The following is a 13,433-nucleotide window of genomic DNA, read 5'->3' as shown; positions in this document are numbered from 1 at the left end:
ACTGAAACACAGCATATGCCATTGCAGTCAGTAAACAATAAAGCTTTAGGAATCTTTCTCATGCGTTCTAAACACCAAAAAACATACCACTAGAAAACTAACCATATCATCTTCACCTTCAGTGCCTGGTAATACCCAATGACATCGGAAGATCTCGCCCAAAATGGGGTTGTAAGGCTTTTTAGCAACCGACCCTTTTCTTCCCGCATGAAAAGCTGAGAGGTACCATTTCACCACTTGAACCATTCGCTCCTTTGGATCCTTCTGGTCACTAATGCTACACGAGACAAGACAGAAAAGAACAGGCAACATGTAATACAAGTGGATACCCTAAACGCGGGAAGCTTTCTGGATCACAGAATCACAGCTAAAGGTTTGAGTAGACTACTTGGAACATTTTCCAAGTTTAGATCAAAACTTGAGCATTATTCTTCAAAACTATTAACTTGTTTTCGACAGCCCATGAGGGCCATTAACAATAAAAGAACCGGTTAATGCTCTATTTTAAACATAGAATACCTGACAAATAAGTCCGGATGTGCAAAGAAGTCAGCATACATTTCCAACAGTGATCTTCTTTCCAGGATAAATGTTGGAAGAACCACCTGCGTAAAGAAAAAGGGCTCTTACAGATCATGGTATTTCAACATCCTGCACAAAAGCATTCTACATCCTAATTGTAACTGGACTTACAAACCACCCAAGGCATCCTGTACCCGTAAGGTAATTGTGTTCTCAAACCTACTGATGAGTTCTCACATAAAGCAGGTCAGTTAGATCTGCCATAAAACCAAAGATTTAAGCTGAGCTGCCTTTGTCTTGCAGATGTTCTAGTCCTACTCAGGGCATATCCAACCACATGGCTGAGCTTATCAAAAGCTGATCTTAATTACAGTAACACTGATCATTCAATTTCATCTATATGAACACTTAATTTGCAGTTAATAGTCAAAATCTCATTCCATGTAGTCATATTATCTTAAGTGCTTCTATCAAGATGAAGGTTAATCTGTCCCCCACCACTTTACTTTTCTTCCACAACAGCATCTGTAGGATCCATTCTTGCGGATCACCCTCATCTGCTTCAGTGTGGTATAAACCACCATGGAAAGCAGCATGGATTGCTATTCTTGATTTCAAAGTGATGCGGACAAGAAGCACACTCATGATGCTTCTTGGCAGTTCGAGTATCTTTTCAACTACTCCAGGAGTTCCCAAAACAGATATATTTTGTAGCAATTCTTATTCAGAACTACCTGAAGTTCAGAAGCCTTTGGCAGCTTATCTGTGAGCTGCTGGCTATTTCCCCAGAAATACAGATCTTATTGTCTATTGTAAGTTCCAGACTGGACAGTTAAAGTCATCTACTTAAGGAAAACGATGGTAGGATTTATTACCTCTGTTATTTTTCTATTTGGAATCAGTTGTTTAAATTTAACCAAGCTGACGAGAAAGATCAACACTTTGAATGGTGTTCATGCAGTGTTAAGACAGATGCCAACATGAATCATATTCAGGAAATCCAGCTCTTTATTTGCCAGTCCTATGGTACAGTGGTTTATTATGTATATATGTATATATATTACATTATATAATTTACATTATATATATAATGTAAATATATATAATATATATTTATATATATAATTACATATATATAATTTTTAAAAATATACAAATATGTGTGTGCACATGTATGTGTGTATATATATATATATATTTACAGTGAGATATTGAAGATCTTCATTTTTTTTGAACCTGATCTTTAGAGTGCCTGTAAATTTGGGGTAAGAGGGATGCTGTATCCAGTAGTAAAGTTTTACGTGTCCTTCAGCTTCCTAAAACAAACATCTGCTTTCCATAGCAAACTCCCTTCCTGATCAGATTTTAGCAGTTGGATGTATTTATTCAGCACTTATTTCCTCTCCTAGTAAGAATTCCAATTAAAAAGCAATCACCATGCTAGAGAGATTAAAGCTTAACTAGCTGTAAGAACCACTGTAAAGTTAGGTTATCACTTTAGTATTAAACTAATTCATACAGAACTCAGTTTACTGCCTCCCTCCCCATGAACAGTCGGCAAGCTTACCTTTGTTAGGTCCATTCCTAATCTAACTTGTGACAAGAGATGCATGATAACACTCTTATGTTCTTCCACTGATTCTCCTTCCCCATCATCATCTCTATCATCAGGAGGATCAAATAGATCTAAAAAGACAAAAATGTTTTTTTCTCTAAACCTTCAAAGACTGTCTACATTTAACTAGCACATACATATTTCAGCTGTCAGAAAGGCCTTACTCATAAAACTACGATTTTTAAATTTCACCATTCAACAATCTTTCCTTAGTTAAAACAACTAAGTAGGTTTATCTACAGTAAAGGTTTATCTACAATCAGTAGATAAACCATTTTCCACAAGTATCTCGCCACATACTTACGATCATACACGTAACAACACAGTTTACAAATAGAAGAACAATCAAGAGCTCCTTACTAAACGTTCATGCAATCTACTCACCAGCGTCATTTGTCCCATTCGACATGGAAGAATTGAGGGACTCTGTGGTATCCGGACGTTTCAAACTACTTCCTGTGCTGCTGCGAGTCAGGACTGCAGCAGAACCTGAAGAACTGAAGAAGAGTAATAAGGACTCAAGATTCACAATGAACAAATTCAAACCAAATTATCAGATATTGATACACACAGGCTTCAATTTCCTAAGGAGTTTACTGACAGAGCTTAGTATATGTGCTGCAGGCTAATTTAAGAAAACTCTAGCATCTCTTAAAATTATTTTTCTGATCAATAAAAAAAGAAGAAGAAATAGAGACTTTGGGGGAAGGCAGCAACTTAAAGGTTTTGTTTGTCTTGTTTTTCTAATTAATGTGACGAGTAATTAGCTATTTATGAAACAAATAGCTATGAAATACTCTGTAGTCTCAGACTAATTCTCTGAGCTGGTGGCTCCCCTAGTTCAATGTGTGTTAAAAGCTTTGTCAACATACATGTCTGATGGAATGGGAAGGAACAGGGGAGGAAACTGCATCCCTGACAGACAGCTATGCTTGGGGATGAGGTATTTTTATTCTGTTGCATAAAGAGTGGATTGGCTTTTTTAAGCCAATCTGTCTTCTTTGCTTATTTAGCTTAAGTAATGACTACAAGTAGACAAGCCATGTACTTGGAGATTTTAAAAAATCAACCAACCAACCACCAAACACACAAAAAAATAACCAACCAAACAAAAAACCTATTCAGCATATACTGTGTTCTTTCAGCTACTTACTCTATACATCTCTTTGGGGAAGAACTGCTCTGGTAGAATTCATCAGCATCATAGAATTCATCCTCACTGCTTGAGTAAGAAAAATCCGGAACTGTGTTCGGAGAAAGATTGACATGGCTTGGAGAAGTGAGGCTGCTGCTCGGTGCTGATTGCCCACTTCCTGTGGAGTATTAAACGTTGTGGGTTTAATTAAACCAACAAACAAAAACTGTCAAAGTCAAGGATGGAAAAGCATATACAGAAAGCATATATTCAGTTTCAGTTTCTTGAACACCAGACATTCAGACAGCACTGTACCTGTACTATTTGGTGTTGGAGTCTGATTTCCAAGAGATGCTACTACAGGTCCCACTGGCAAAGACGAGGGTCGCTGCTCTGACTTGCATAACTGAGCAGGTTCTAGGGCACAGTTTGATACGTTAAACCCAAAAGTCACATTGAAATACGAGAATTATACTTTTGTTGGGAAAGAGATTCCGCATTATTTCAACTGGCCTTCAAAAAATAAATGCTTGCCTACAAAAGCCACTCAGAAAAAGCATGCTTCCATTGTTGTCAGCTAGCGCTTTTTTTTTCTTTGTGAAGCAAAGATGACGTTTTAAAAATTGACATTAGTTATCTAGAATGCACTTCTATTTTCACAAAACTGTAGTTTAATTTCTTCTAAGAAAGTATAGTATAAGTGTAGGCAGGTAACTTAGAACAAGTAAAACAGATCAGCTTATCCACAGAACTAGTGGCACTAACTCCCGTCCCTTCCTTTGCACCACTGTGGTGAGCATCCACCACCACGTGCAGTGGGCACCTCTACACAGCATGTCTGACACAGAAGCTCTCCACCTTTATGCAGCCCCTTCAGCTAGAGCACAGTTGCATCCTGCTTGTTTTTCTACGTTTCTACTGAGCTTGTCTCTGCAGAGCATACCTGGAGGTATAACAGTCTGGGAAGGCATTGCGCTGATCACCGGCTGCTCCAAAGGACTGGGCTGATAGACTGCGTCAACAGGGTTTATAGTGCTCTGAGATGAAAAAAAAACAAAAGCACATTTTTTTCCTCAATTAAAAAAAAACAAGCATAGATAATGAGAACACTGTGAGCACAAGAAATGCTCAAATGCAAGACAGCAAATTCCTGAGAGAGAAAGCGAAACACAAATCGACAGCTGAGGACATGAGAAATACGTTTAAAATAGTAGTAGTTTGATTCTTTGCACAAATTTTTAAATACTGAACTGAATTTGCTACAAATTTTACTAGTCTATGAAGAATTCTTATTTCAAGTTCTAGGTTCTGGTATTCCTTTTAATGTCCATTAATAAATACTGCATGCAAAGAGCAGAAAGGTAAGACACAAATCATCTGGCAAAAATTAGGATAGGTAATCAGTAGTTTGAAAACATTTTGTTCAGAAATTAATTTGTCCAGACCATAATAAATCAACCCATGAATTAAATCAGGAATCATCAGCACATTTACAGCCAGGAAGCACCACTTTGTTGCTAAAATCCAGCTGAATGCAAGCTGACAGTTTTCAGAGCATCTCCAGTAATGGACATTTCGATGTACTCGTGAACACAGGCACTTTGAAAGCAAAGCACCAACTCGACTCATTATTCACTGACTTCAGGATGAGTGCTTGGCTTTTATACAGCAAAGACCTCTCAGAAATCTCAACTGCAACGCCTTTTAATCCAAACTGGCAAGATTTTGCCTTGCTTCACTGACTTTTAATCATCTAAGCATTATTTCTTTCTGTTCCAAGTAGGCTTACTTGCAACAACCAGAATTTGGGTATTGTTCTTGGATAAGAGGCATGTAAAACCCTTTTCCATGTATTTTGCAATTAAAAAACATTGATCTACGTCAGAACTGTGAAGATCTTTGCCTGCTTGTTAGATCTTGCTACCAGGCTTCCATTTAAAGATTTCAAGCCCAGATATTAAACCCCCAAAAACTGGCTAAAAAAAAAAAGTTAGATGAGCTTTGCCTTTAAATTTAATCTGTATGCTTACTTCTATCCTCTTAGATTATTAAAGCACTTAGAAGCTTCCAACTGCTCTTCCCTCCTTTCATACTGTGAGTTTTCACGTGCATGCAGACTGAGGGAAATGGAGTCCTTTTAACCTCTTCCTACAACAGGCAGACTGCATTCTTGCCTCTTCTCCTGGATAACCACTATTTGGAACTTTGTCCCACGTTAAAAACCAGTGAAGCCGTGACAATTTATTTTTTTTAATAGCACAGAATTTCTCTCATTTGAAAAAAAAAATTATTGTTCCCTGGTTATCTTAAAAAATCTCCAGTTAGAAAAAGAGGCATAAAAATTGCTTTCCAAGTTTTTGTTGGTGTCACTTATTGGTATGCAAATAAATAACCCAGTGCATTTACTGTTACTCCATGGCATCCCAACATAAAACCAACCTCCCTCAGCCATTACTCCAACTGGTTGTGCAATTACGCATGCAACACAGGCAGGTTCCTGTCCCACAAACTTCGCAGTTCAAAATTATGATCCCATTTTCAGAGCTAAGAGACTTAAGAACTGAGATAGCCCTACGATACACAGGACACTACTGCTATCTCCATCTCCCCTAGTTGTCAGGGAAACTAATAACATAGATGATATTGGACACTGGTGTGATAAAAAAATAAAATAAAATTGAAGTAACCTCATCTTTGACTTTGTATGTAGGATTGTAACCTTATTCTTAAATAATTCTCCACTCCGCAACACGAACTGGAGCTTCTCCTTAGGTATTTTAGGGCATGCCTCCATAGTTTAGAAACAAATGAAGGCAGATCTTAAAGTATTGTTCTCTGATTTTAATGACAATTTAAAAACAGCCACCCAAAGAGAACAAGACTAATTCCACCATGGCATCAAACATTCCTGCCTCAGTTTAAAACGAAATCCTGACCTCTACACTCAAGCTGACGTTGATCTCAATAGCATCAAAATTTCAGTCTTCACAACCCCTGCTACATTAGTCCATGTATTTTTTCAGCATAAGCCAGCCCACTGACAATTAGAATGGGGGCTAATCAAATTCAGACTACGTTGAGTTGTAGTAACTGTATGAAATTTCCAAGTCGCAGATCTTCTGTCCACATCATTCCTACCGCAGGAAACTGCTGTAGCCAGACCTGCGTGACCTCTCTTCTCCGGGGCATGCAACAGAACCTGCCCTGTTACACAAAGACCTAAATTATGTGACACAGGGTAGCTGTGTATTTTACAACAAGCATCTTATCTGCATCTTTACTCCAAAGTTCACATCAGAACACCATACCAATAAAGCTGTATATAATCAAAAGACAAATAAAGCTTGGGAATTACTGTCAGCAGTAATGAAAACAAGCCATAATTTTCTGTTGTTTTACAGAACCGATCTCCTATTAAAAGCATCTGAAATGTACTCAAGTGACAAATAGAGAACAAAGAAAAAGAAGTCACATGTGACTGAAACCGAAGAGAACAGAAGTTACACTGAGAATGCAGAAGTTGGATTAAAGAAGAGCCATGGCTTTAACAGACAGAATACAGCTGGGCCAAACGAGCAGCAGCACTGCAGAGAAGACAAACTACTTGAAGCACACAGATAGCTCATCTATTTCATACACAGATATTCCGATGGAACACTGGACTATTTATATCCCAGTAATTTCCCTTTCCTCTGTTTATATGGCAGATTTTTATCTAGGTGTTCAGTCATAACACTGCCATTTAAGACACTCGGCATAAAACTGGTCATTATATTTTCTAATGGCAAGGGTGTTAGGCAACCTCAGCAGCTAATGACTCAACAGTAATTTTAATGAGACACTTGAAGCAGTGTATTAGAGAAAGGAAGAAGTATGTTGTAAAATGAGTGGAAATTCAGGTCTCTGTTCACATGTTCTGCAGAAATAAAGGGAGATAAAGATTAGATTTAAACTTACTATAAGTCCATCTGCGTGCTTCTCCTCATTATTTTGGTCCTTAAGGAAAAAATGTTAAGAATATCAACATATCAATCTTGTACGACTTATCAGTTCTGTGTTACGTGACAGCTCTAACAGCAAGCTTCTCTCAGGAACATTTACATTTTCAGCCATTAAATGTTAGTGTTCCTCATCAGGTGATAGAGTAACTCAATTTAGAAGAAATAGCTCTATACATTATCACTGTACCTCTGCAGATTAGTGTTTTCTCAACCAAGGATCTTCAACCAAGCTCAAATAATTTCTAAAATATTCCTTCTACACTGCTTAATAGAGTCACATTTTACAATGCAGGTCATTCCCAAACAGCTAAGAGTCCCCAAAAACTGAAAGACACGATGGTCTTGGTTTCCGAAGAACAACGATTAGCATACAGAACAAGTTTTCAGAACCACTTTTTGCTTTCAAAAGGCAAAAATGCCTTTATAAATAAAATGTTTTGAACTTCTGCTCTCACACCTATTAGATTTTTAAACCTTTTTTTTTTAAATTATCTACAGTCTAGCATGTGTTTTTGTTTGTTTGCTTCTGCCTAGAAGCATATGCAAAAGAGCAGGCAACACATGGAGTAAACTGTCATCAGGGAAATCACACTAACAACAGGCAAAAGTAATACCAAACTAGAGTTAGCACAGGTTTAACATTATACCAGCAAGTGTTACATTTTAAATTTACTAAACACCAGGCCAAATCTCTTCACTTCCACTGTTAAGTTCATATTAGCCTGTATTATCAGTTCATAATTTTCTTTTCTGTAAACCTTATTTCCCCAGGCTTCCAGTTGTTAACATTATGAAGAGGATCAACAATTTTTTATTTTTTTTTTAAAAAGCTGTAGGTAGTATTAACAAAGTTAGCACATAATTATGCTTCAACGCTTTATACACCCTTAAGCTTATGCACTTGGCAAAAAGGCTGCTTAAATTTCATGTCTGCTAGTTGGCATTTCTTATGCAAGGCTGACATGCTAAGGGCAGTGAGTTCCATCGGGCTGTCAGCTTATGAACAAAGAAGGAAAACCACCAGCATAGTCCAAATATATTGACTTCCCCCCCCCCCAACACACCAAGTTTCCACATTATGCTATCACCTCTACGACCTGAGAAACCAGGACAGAGCAGCCTCATTCGCACCGCTGCTCGACATGGCATGTGGATGAGGTGCTGAGGGGAGGAATGCCAGAGGCAGGCAGGTAAAAGAGACCGGAGATGACGGAGTGAACAAGGGAAGGCAAAGACGTAAAGCTAAATATCTCAACTGTAAGAGCTGCTTCATAAAACATGTAATCCTTCCTCCTGTTGTAAGACTGCAGCGTGCCAAGTCGCTGAGAGACCAGGACGTACACGTACAGGCGGGTAGCAGCGCGCCGGGCACCTGGAGCTGTCACACGCCACACACGGGGCTCACACACGCCAACCACTGCGCCCGCCCCTCCTGCTCTGTGTGGCTGGGTTGCTTTTTGGGACGTGAGAATGTTCTAATACATGCACGTGTGGTATCTGCTTCGTTATTTTCAAAATGCCTTGGGTCACCTCAAACACAAGTGGCACGATTACACCCTACATTCACCAGAGAGTTTAAGGAAGACTTAAGTGCCCAAAACCTAACACAGACCGTTTTCATCTGTGAAACAGCTCAGCAACACACAATAAGAAAACCTGTTTGCCTCCCTCAGCACACCAAAATAGTATATTCTATACCAAAATAATCCAAATAATATATCATGGTTGAGGTTGGAAGGGACCTCTGGAGACCTTCTGGTCCAAAACCCTTGCCTAGCAGGGTCCCCCAGCGCACGTTGCACAGGATGGCAGCCAGGCAGGTTTTGAGCATCTCTAAAGAATACTCAATACAAGGGCATTTAAAAAAAAAAAGGTAATTACTAAGTCTGTCTCCTAATGAGAAATGCACTGTAGAAGTAAAAAGGCAGGGGTATGCGTGCATGTGTTAATATTACGATTTAATTTCAGTAGTGTAAGTCAGCAACAATACTTGCCTAACAGATTTGAGGAAAAAAAACTTCCAGAATCTTAGAAGGTTAGATACTGGAGAACAGAAGGCTATCAGTGAGGCACAATACTTTTTTACATATATAAAACTTCATAGACATGCAACTAATAGAATTGTAGAAAGAAGGGAAGGAGGGAAGGAAAAAAAAAGCAATGTATATTTAATTACCTACAGCAGTACGAAATCAGGTACCAACACAGGTAGGGGAGGGGGAAAGGGATGGGACAGAAATGCCAGGTAGTCAACAAGTACATTTGCCTAAGAGAGAGACAGGAAGAAGATGAAGAGATGAAGCAGAAGAGGTTACTGAAATAGTGGGAAGATTCATAGAGGGTAGTTTTTCACTATATGTGAATCAACTTTTCCAATTAGCTTTGCATAAACCACTCATTTAAAGCACCTTATCTTCACTAGCTCCTCAAGATCTTTAGATATGATTATTCCTTAGCAAAAAAAAATCAAAATTTACAAACCTGTCCATTTACACTGGTAATATTAAATTACTAGTACCGAAGGAAGAACTTCAAAGTCTGATTCAATGTTACAGAAATTGAGAGTTCTGGCATTTTCCCAGGTTCCACATATGTTTATGGCAGCTAGAACAGCAAAGCACTGAACCTGATCACAAATGACTACAATTGCCACAAGTCCAATTTTGTCCATTCTCAGCAAACCACCTAACCAACTTCAAAATCATATGTTTAGCATCATTACAAGAAAAGCAAGCATATTGGTTCTTAACCCACTAAACTTACCGATAACACATAGCAGAAGTGGGACTTGACATTCAATGGGAAAAAAAAAGCTAACTCAGCCACTATTACCAGCTTTGATCGAGAATCTGAAATGGAGATTGTAGCTTCGCTCTTTCAGTTCTGCTACTAATTGCACAGCAGAGCTTTAAAAAAAAGTGCAGTATTTCACAGAAATTAAATCTTTCTGGAAATAACAACTATCAAATGCATTTATGTAGAAGTAGCAAAAAAATAAGCAAATAATTGGTTGCGCACGGTTTGTCCAACAGCTACCTTAATACTGCAAGCCCCATATATCCATGTAAGAAAACCAGCATACTACCATGCAGTCCATCTCTAACTGAGTCCTCCAAATCCCCAAAGAATGATGCGTCATCTACCAGTTTCATTATGCTAAAACACTTCTAAATATACTCAATACTAAGTAACAGCAAGCTATTAGGTGCTGTCAAGGCTCCCCTTGCTGTTACTACTGTTAAAGATTCAGATGGCATCACCATACCTTACCCTCAGACTGTTACAGCTCTAGAGTGATGTGGCACAAAACTATTTCTGTGTACCTTACTACTTGTAAAGATATTTTTGGCTTTGTATAAACTTACTAATGTACTTTCCCTTCAAAACTTAACCACCTTTTTAAGCTACTGATTTGAAATCTGAATTCTACAAAAACATGCATCAATACATAATGACTTCTACCTCCAAAAGAACCTGATTCCAAATCCTTCCGTTTTCACTAGCCTCAGAATTTTGCAAAATATATCTGGTGTCTAGAATTATGATAAACAACAGCATTGTATTTGAAAGCTATAAAAAGATCAATCTAGAATGCAAAAAAAAGAGCCTATACCTATTCCTGAAGAAATCAGAATGTGTTCTAATAGTCTTAAATTCTCAAAAAGCATAAAGTTTTGCAAAACACTGCCTTCCTTCACTCCTGACATATAAATTAGCATCGTTTACTTAACATATCCTAAATACTGTACATAAAGTCCTGTATGAGCAAAACTTGACCAAAGAAAAACAAAAAGGAATACAAATCTCACCAGTTTTACAAAAGTTAACAAAATATTACAGTGAAAAGCCTAAGTACATTACCCATATTGCATTCTCAAAAAATACAGCTTATTGCAAGAAGTTCCAACATGGTGAAGAACTTCAGTCCTATTAAAACACTTGACAGACCAGTTTAGATTAATAACATCACCATTTTCCCTATTCCTATTTATGCTAGTCACATCCTTAAATGAAACAGAAAAAATAGTTAGTTCCATTAAGTTTATATTCTGCTAACCTTACATTTGTTGAAGTTCTGACTTAGTCTGGAAACTCTGCAAAAGAAAGTTTCTCTCTAATGAAAAAAAAAAAAAAAAAAAGCTTTGTCATCAACACAACTGTCAATAGGAACACTGACACAACCGTCTTCTGTGGAACTCAGTCTTTTGGAAACTTCATTACAGCAGCAGCAGAAATCAACGTATACCATTTTTTGGACATACACCCTGGATCACAGAGAGTGAACTCAGATTTCAGATGTCAGAGGGGAAAAAAAGTTCTCACACAGATTAATGCCATATGATAAAAATTTAAACTAGTTTAAAGCATACTTACTTTAGCGATCTGTAGCAACACAATGCAGTGTTTTATTGATTCTACCATGCTCTAAAAAAATAAAACAGAAAAAAATTTATATCAGCATGCAATAACATTTTTTATTTACAAGTATTTTAATTAGTTACAAAGAATATTAACGGAAATATTTGATGAAAACTGAACAGACACTCACTTCTAGAATCCCTGCTCTCCCTACCTCCAACCCCTGGACCCCTTTTGCCAGGGACAGAAGCAGAGCAGCAGGAAATTGAAGTTTCCAGAAGCCGCATAAAACACAGGGTGCCAGAGAGAAATAGAAGTCAGCTTCAAACTTTCAAAGAGATGCAAGAAGGCAAATCCTCAGCAAGTGGTGAATCTAATGCATTTATGCAGTACTAATTGCTTTAGTTTTAATTAGAGGTACACCTCATTTATATACTTGACAAGTTCTCTCTGTAAGCTTTAGATAAGGGGAAAAGGGAAGGAGAAAAAGCAACAAAGATAATTAGGATTAAGATAATGGAAATTCTACACAAGATTAGACAGTGCAAGTTTTGATACTTTACAGAAAATAACAGAGTTATAGGAGAACAGCAGAGTCCCTGAGAAAGAGCTGAACACATGGGGCAGAAGGGACAGTAAGTATGAAGAAGGAACACTGGAAAACATTAACGTCAGCATATAGAGAGATTTGGGATCACAAAATGGGGAAACAGAAAATTAAGGAACAAGTGAGAAAGTTTGCCTTCCTGAGAAAGAGAGTTAGCTGATGTGTTTCTGCAACGTGCTTCCTGAAAACCAGGGGCTCTACACTGAATTACCTTGGGCCGTGCTGGTTGCATTCGGTCCATGCTGGGCACAACTGACAGGACAGAGCCACAGCCGTAACCTGTCCCAACGTCCTGGGTAAAGCAGCAAAGGTCTGGCTCACAGTTAGTCAGCACTAATAAGCTCAGCTAAATTCCAGCAGACTCCCGGAGAGCTGTCCGAGCCCATACAGCACTTCAGGGCAAGTACAAAAATAGACCTGGTATTTTTTTTTTTTTTTTTTTTTTTTTTTTTTTTTTTTACTGTGGGGATGATCAAACACTGGAACAGGCTGCCCAGAGTGACTGCAGAGTCTGTCCTTGGAGTTATTCAAAACCCAGCTGGATAAAGTCCTGAGCAACCTGCTCCAGCTGACCCTGCTCCAAGCATAGGGTTGGACTACAGATCTTCAGAAGTAGCTTCCAACCTGGGCTGTTCTATGATTTTATGATTCTAAGATGCTAGACGTAAGTCTGCATACAGCACCAGAACCAGGCTGCCGCTTTGATGTTACACTGCTGGACCTAATATCAATCCCTAGAAACCAGAGCACGCCTCAGGATGGTCCTCTACGGGAGCTAGCCTTGGTCTGATCTGAGAGCTGCCAAAAGAAATCAAAATCCAGTGGGGCCCAAGCTGACCCTGTACTGTGCTCCTTGAAATCTACATTGTCCAGAGATTTTCCCATTGCCCTGGGTAATCCATTCAGCACTGCTTCAAGCAATGGACAGGTGAGAAAGGAAGGAAGATGAGAACAGCAGTGGAAGATGACAGATAAATCAGTGCTGGGAAAGAGTTCAAAAGTATTCAAGAAAGAAACAGATCCTGTAAAAATCTCAACATAAGTGGTAAGGCACGAAAGATTTAAAAAAATCTAGAATGTAACAATAAACTTTAACTGGAGAGGAGGATACTGACTTATCAGAACTCAAAGAAAAAAAAAAATCAAGGCAAAGTGGTCATTTTCCGCAACAGTTACAGAAACAGGACATCCCAA

The 13,433-nt window shown here is 38.3% G+C and overlaps 1 protein-coding gene across 8 annotated transcripts in view; it reads right to left on the bottom strand.

The window, feature by feature from the left end:
* OSBPL9 (oxysterol binding protein like 9) overlaps positions 1-13,433 on the bottom strand; it is a 60,661-nt gene that overhangs the window by 5,205 nt on the left and 42,023 nt on the right. For 4 of the 8 annotated variants that reach the window (XM_084527837.1, XM_084527833.1, XM_084527835.1 and 1 more), the window contains 9 exons: positions 11,648-11,698; positions 7,230-7,268; positions 4,216-4,309; positions 3,588-3,689; positions 3,291-3,450; positions 2,522-2,634; positions 2,090-2,208; positions 520-605; positions 103-277 (listed from right to left, as the gene is read on the bottom strand). In XM_084527837.1, the coding sequence (XP_084383963.1) occupies positions 103-277; positions 520-605; positions 2,090-2,208; positions 2,522-2,634; positions 3,291-3,450; positions 3,588-3,689; positions 4,216-4,309; positions 7,230-7,268; positions 11,648-11,698 (939 nt within the window). The remainder of the gene's footprint in view (positions 1-102; positions 278-519; positions 606-2,089; positions 2,209-2,521; positions 2,635-3,290; positions 3,451-3,587; positions 3,690-4,215; positions 4,310-7,229; positions 7,269-11,647; positions 11,699-13,433) is intronic. The other 4 variants (XM_084527839.1, XM_084527834.1, XM_084527836.1 and 1 more) reach the window with 1 other exon arrangement.

This window comes from Aythya ferina (assembly GCF_964211825.1).
Source record: "Aythya ferina genome assembly, chromosome: 8".
NCBI classification, from domain to species: Eukaryota; Metazoa; Chordata; class Aves; order Anseriformes; family Anatidae; genus Aythya; species Aythya ferina.
This window is presented reverse-complemented; position numbering and strand designations above follow the sequence as displayed.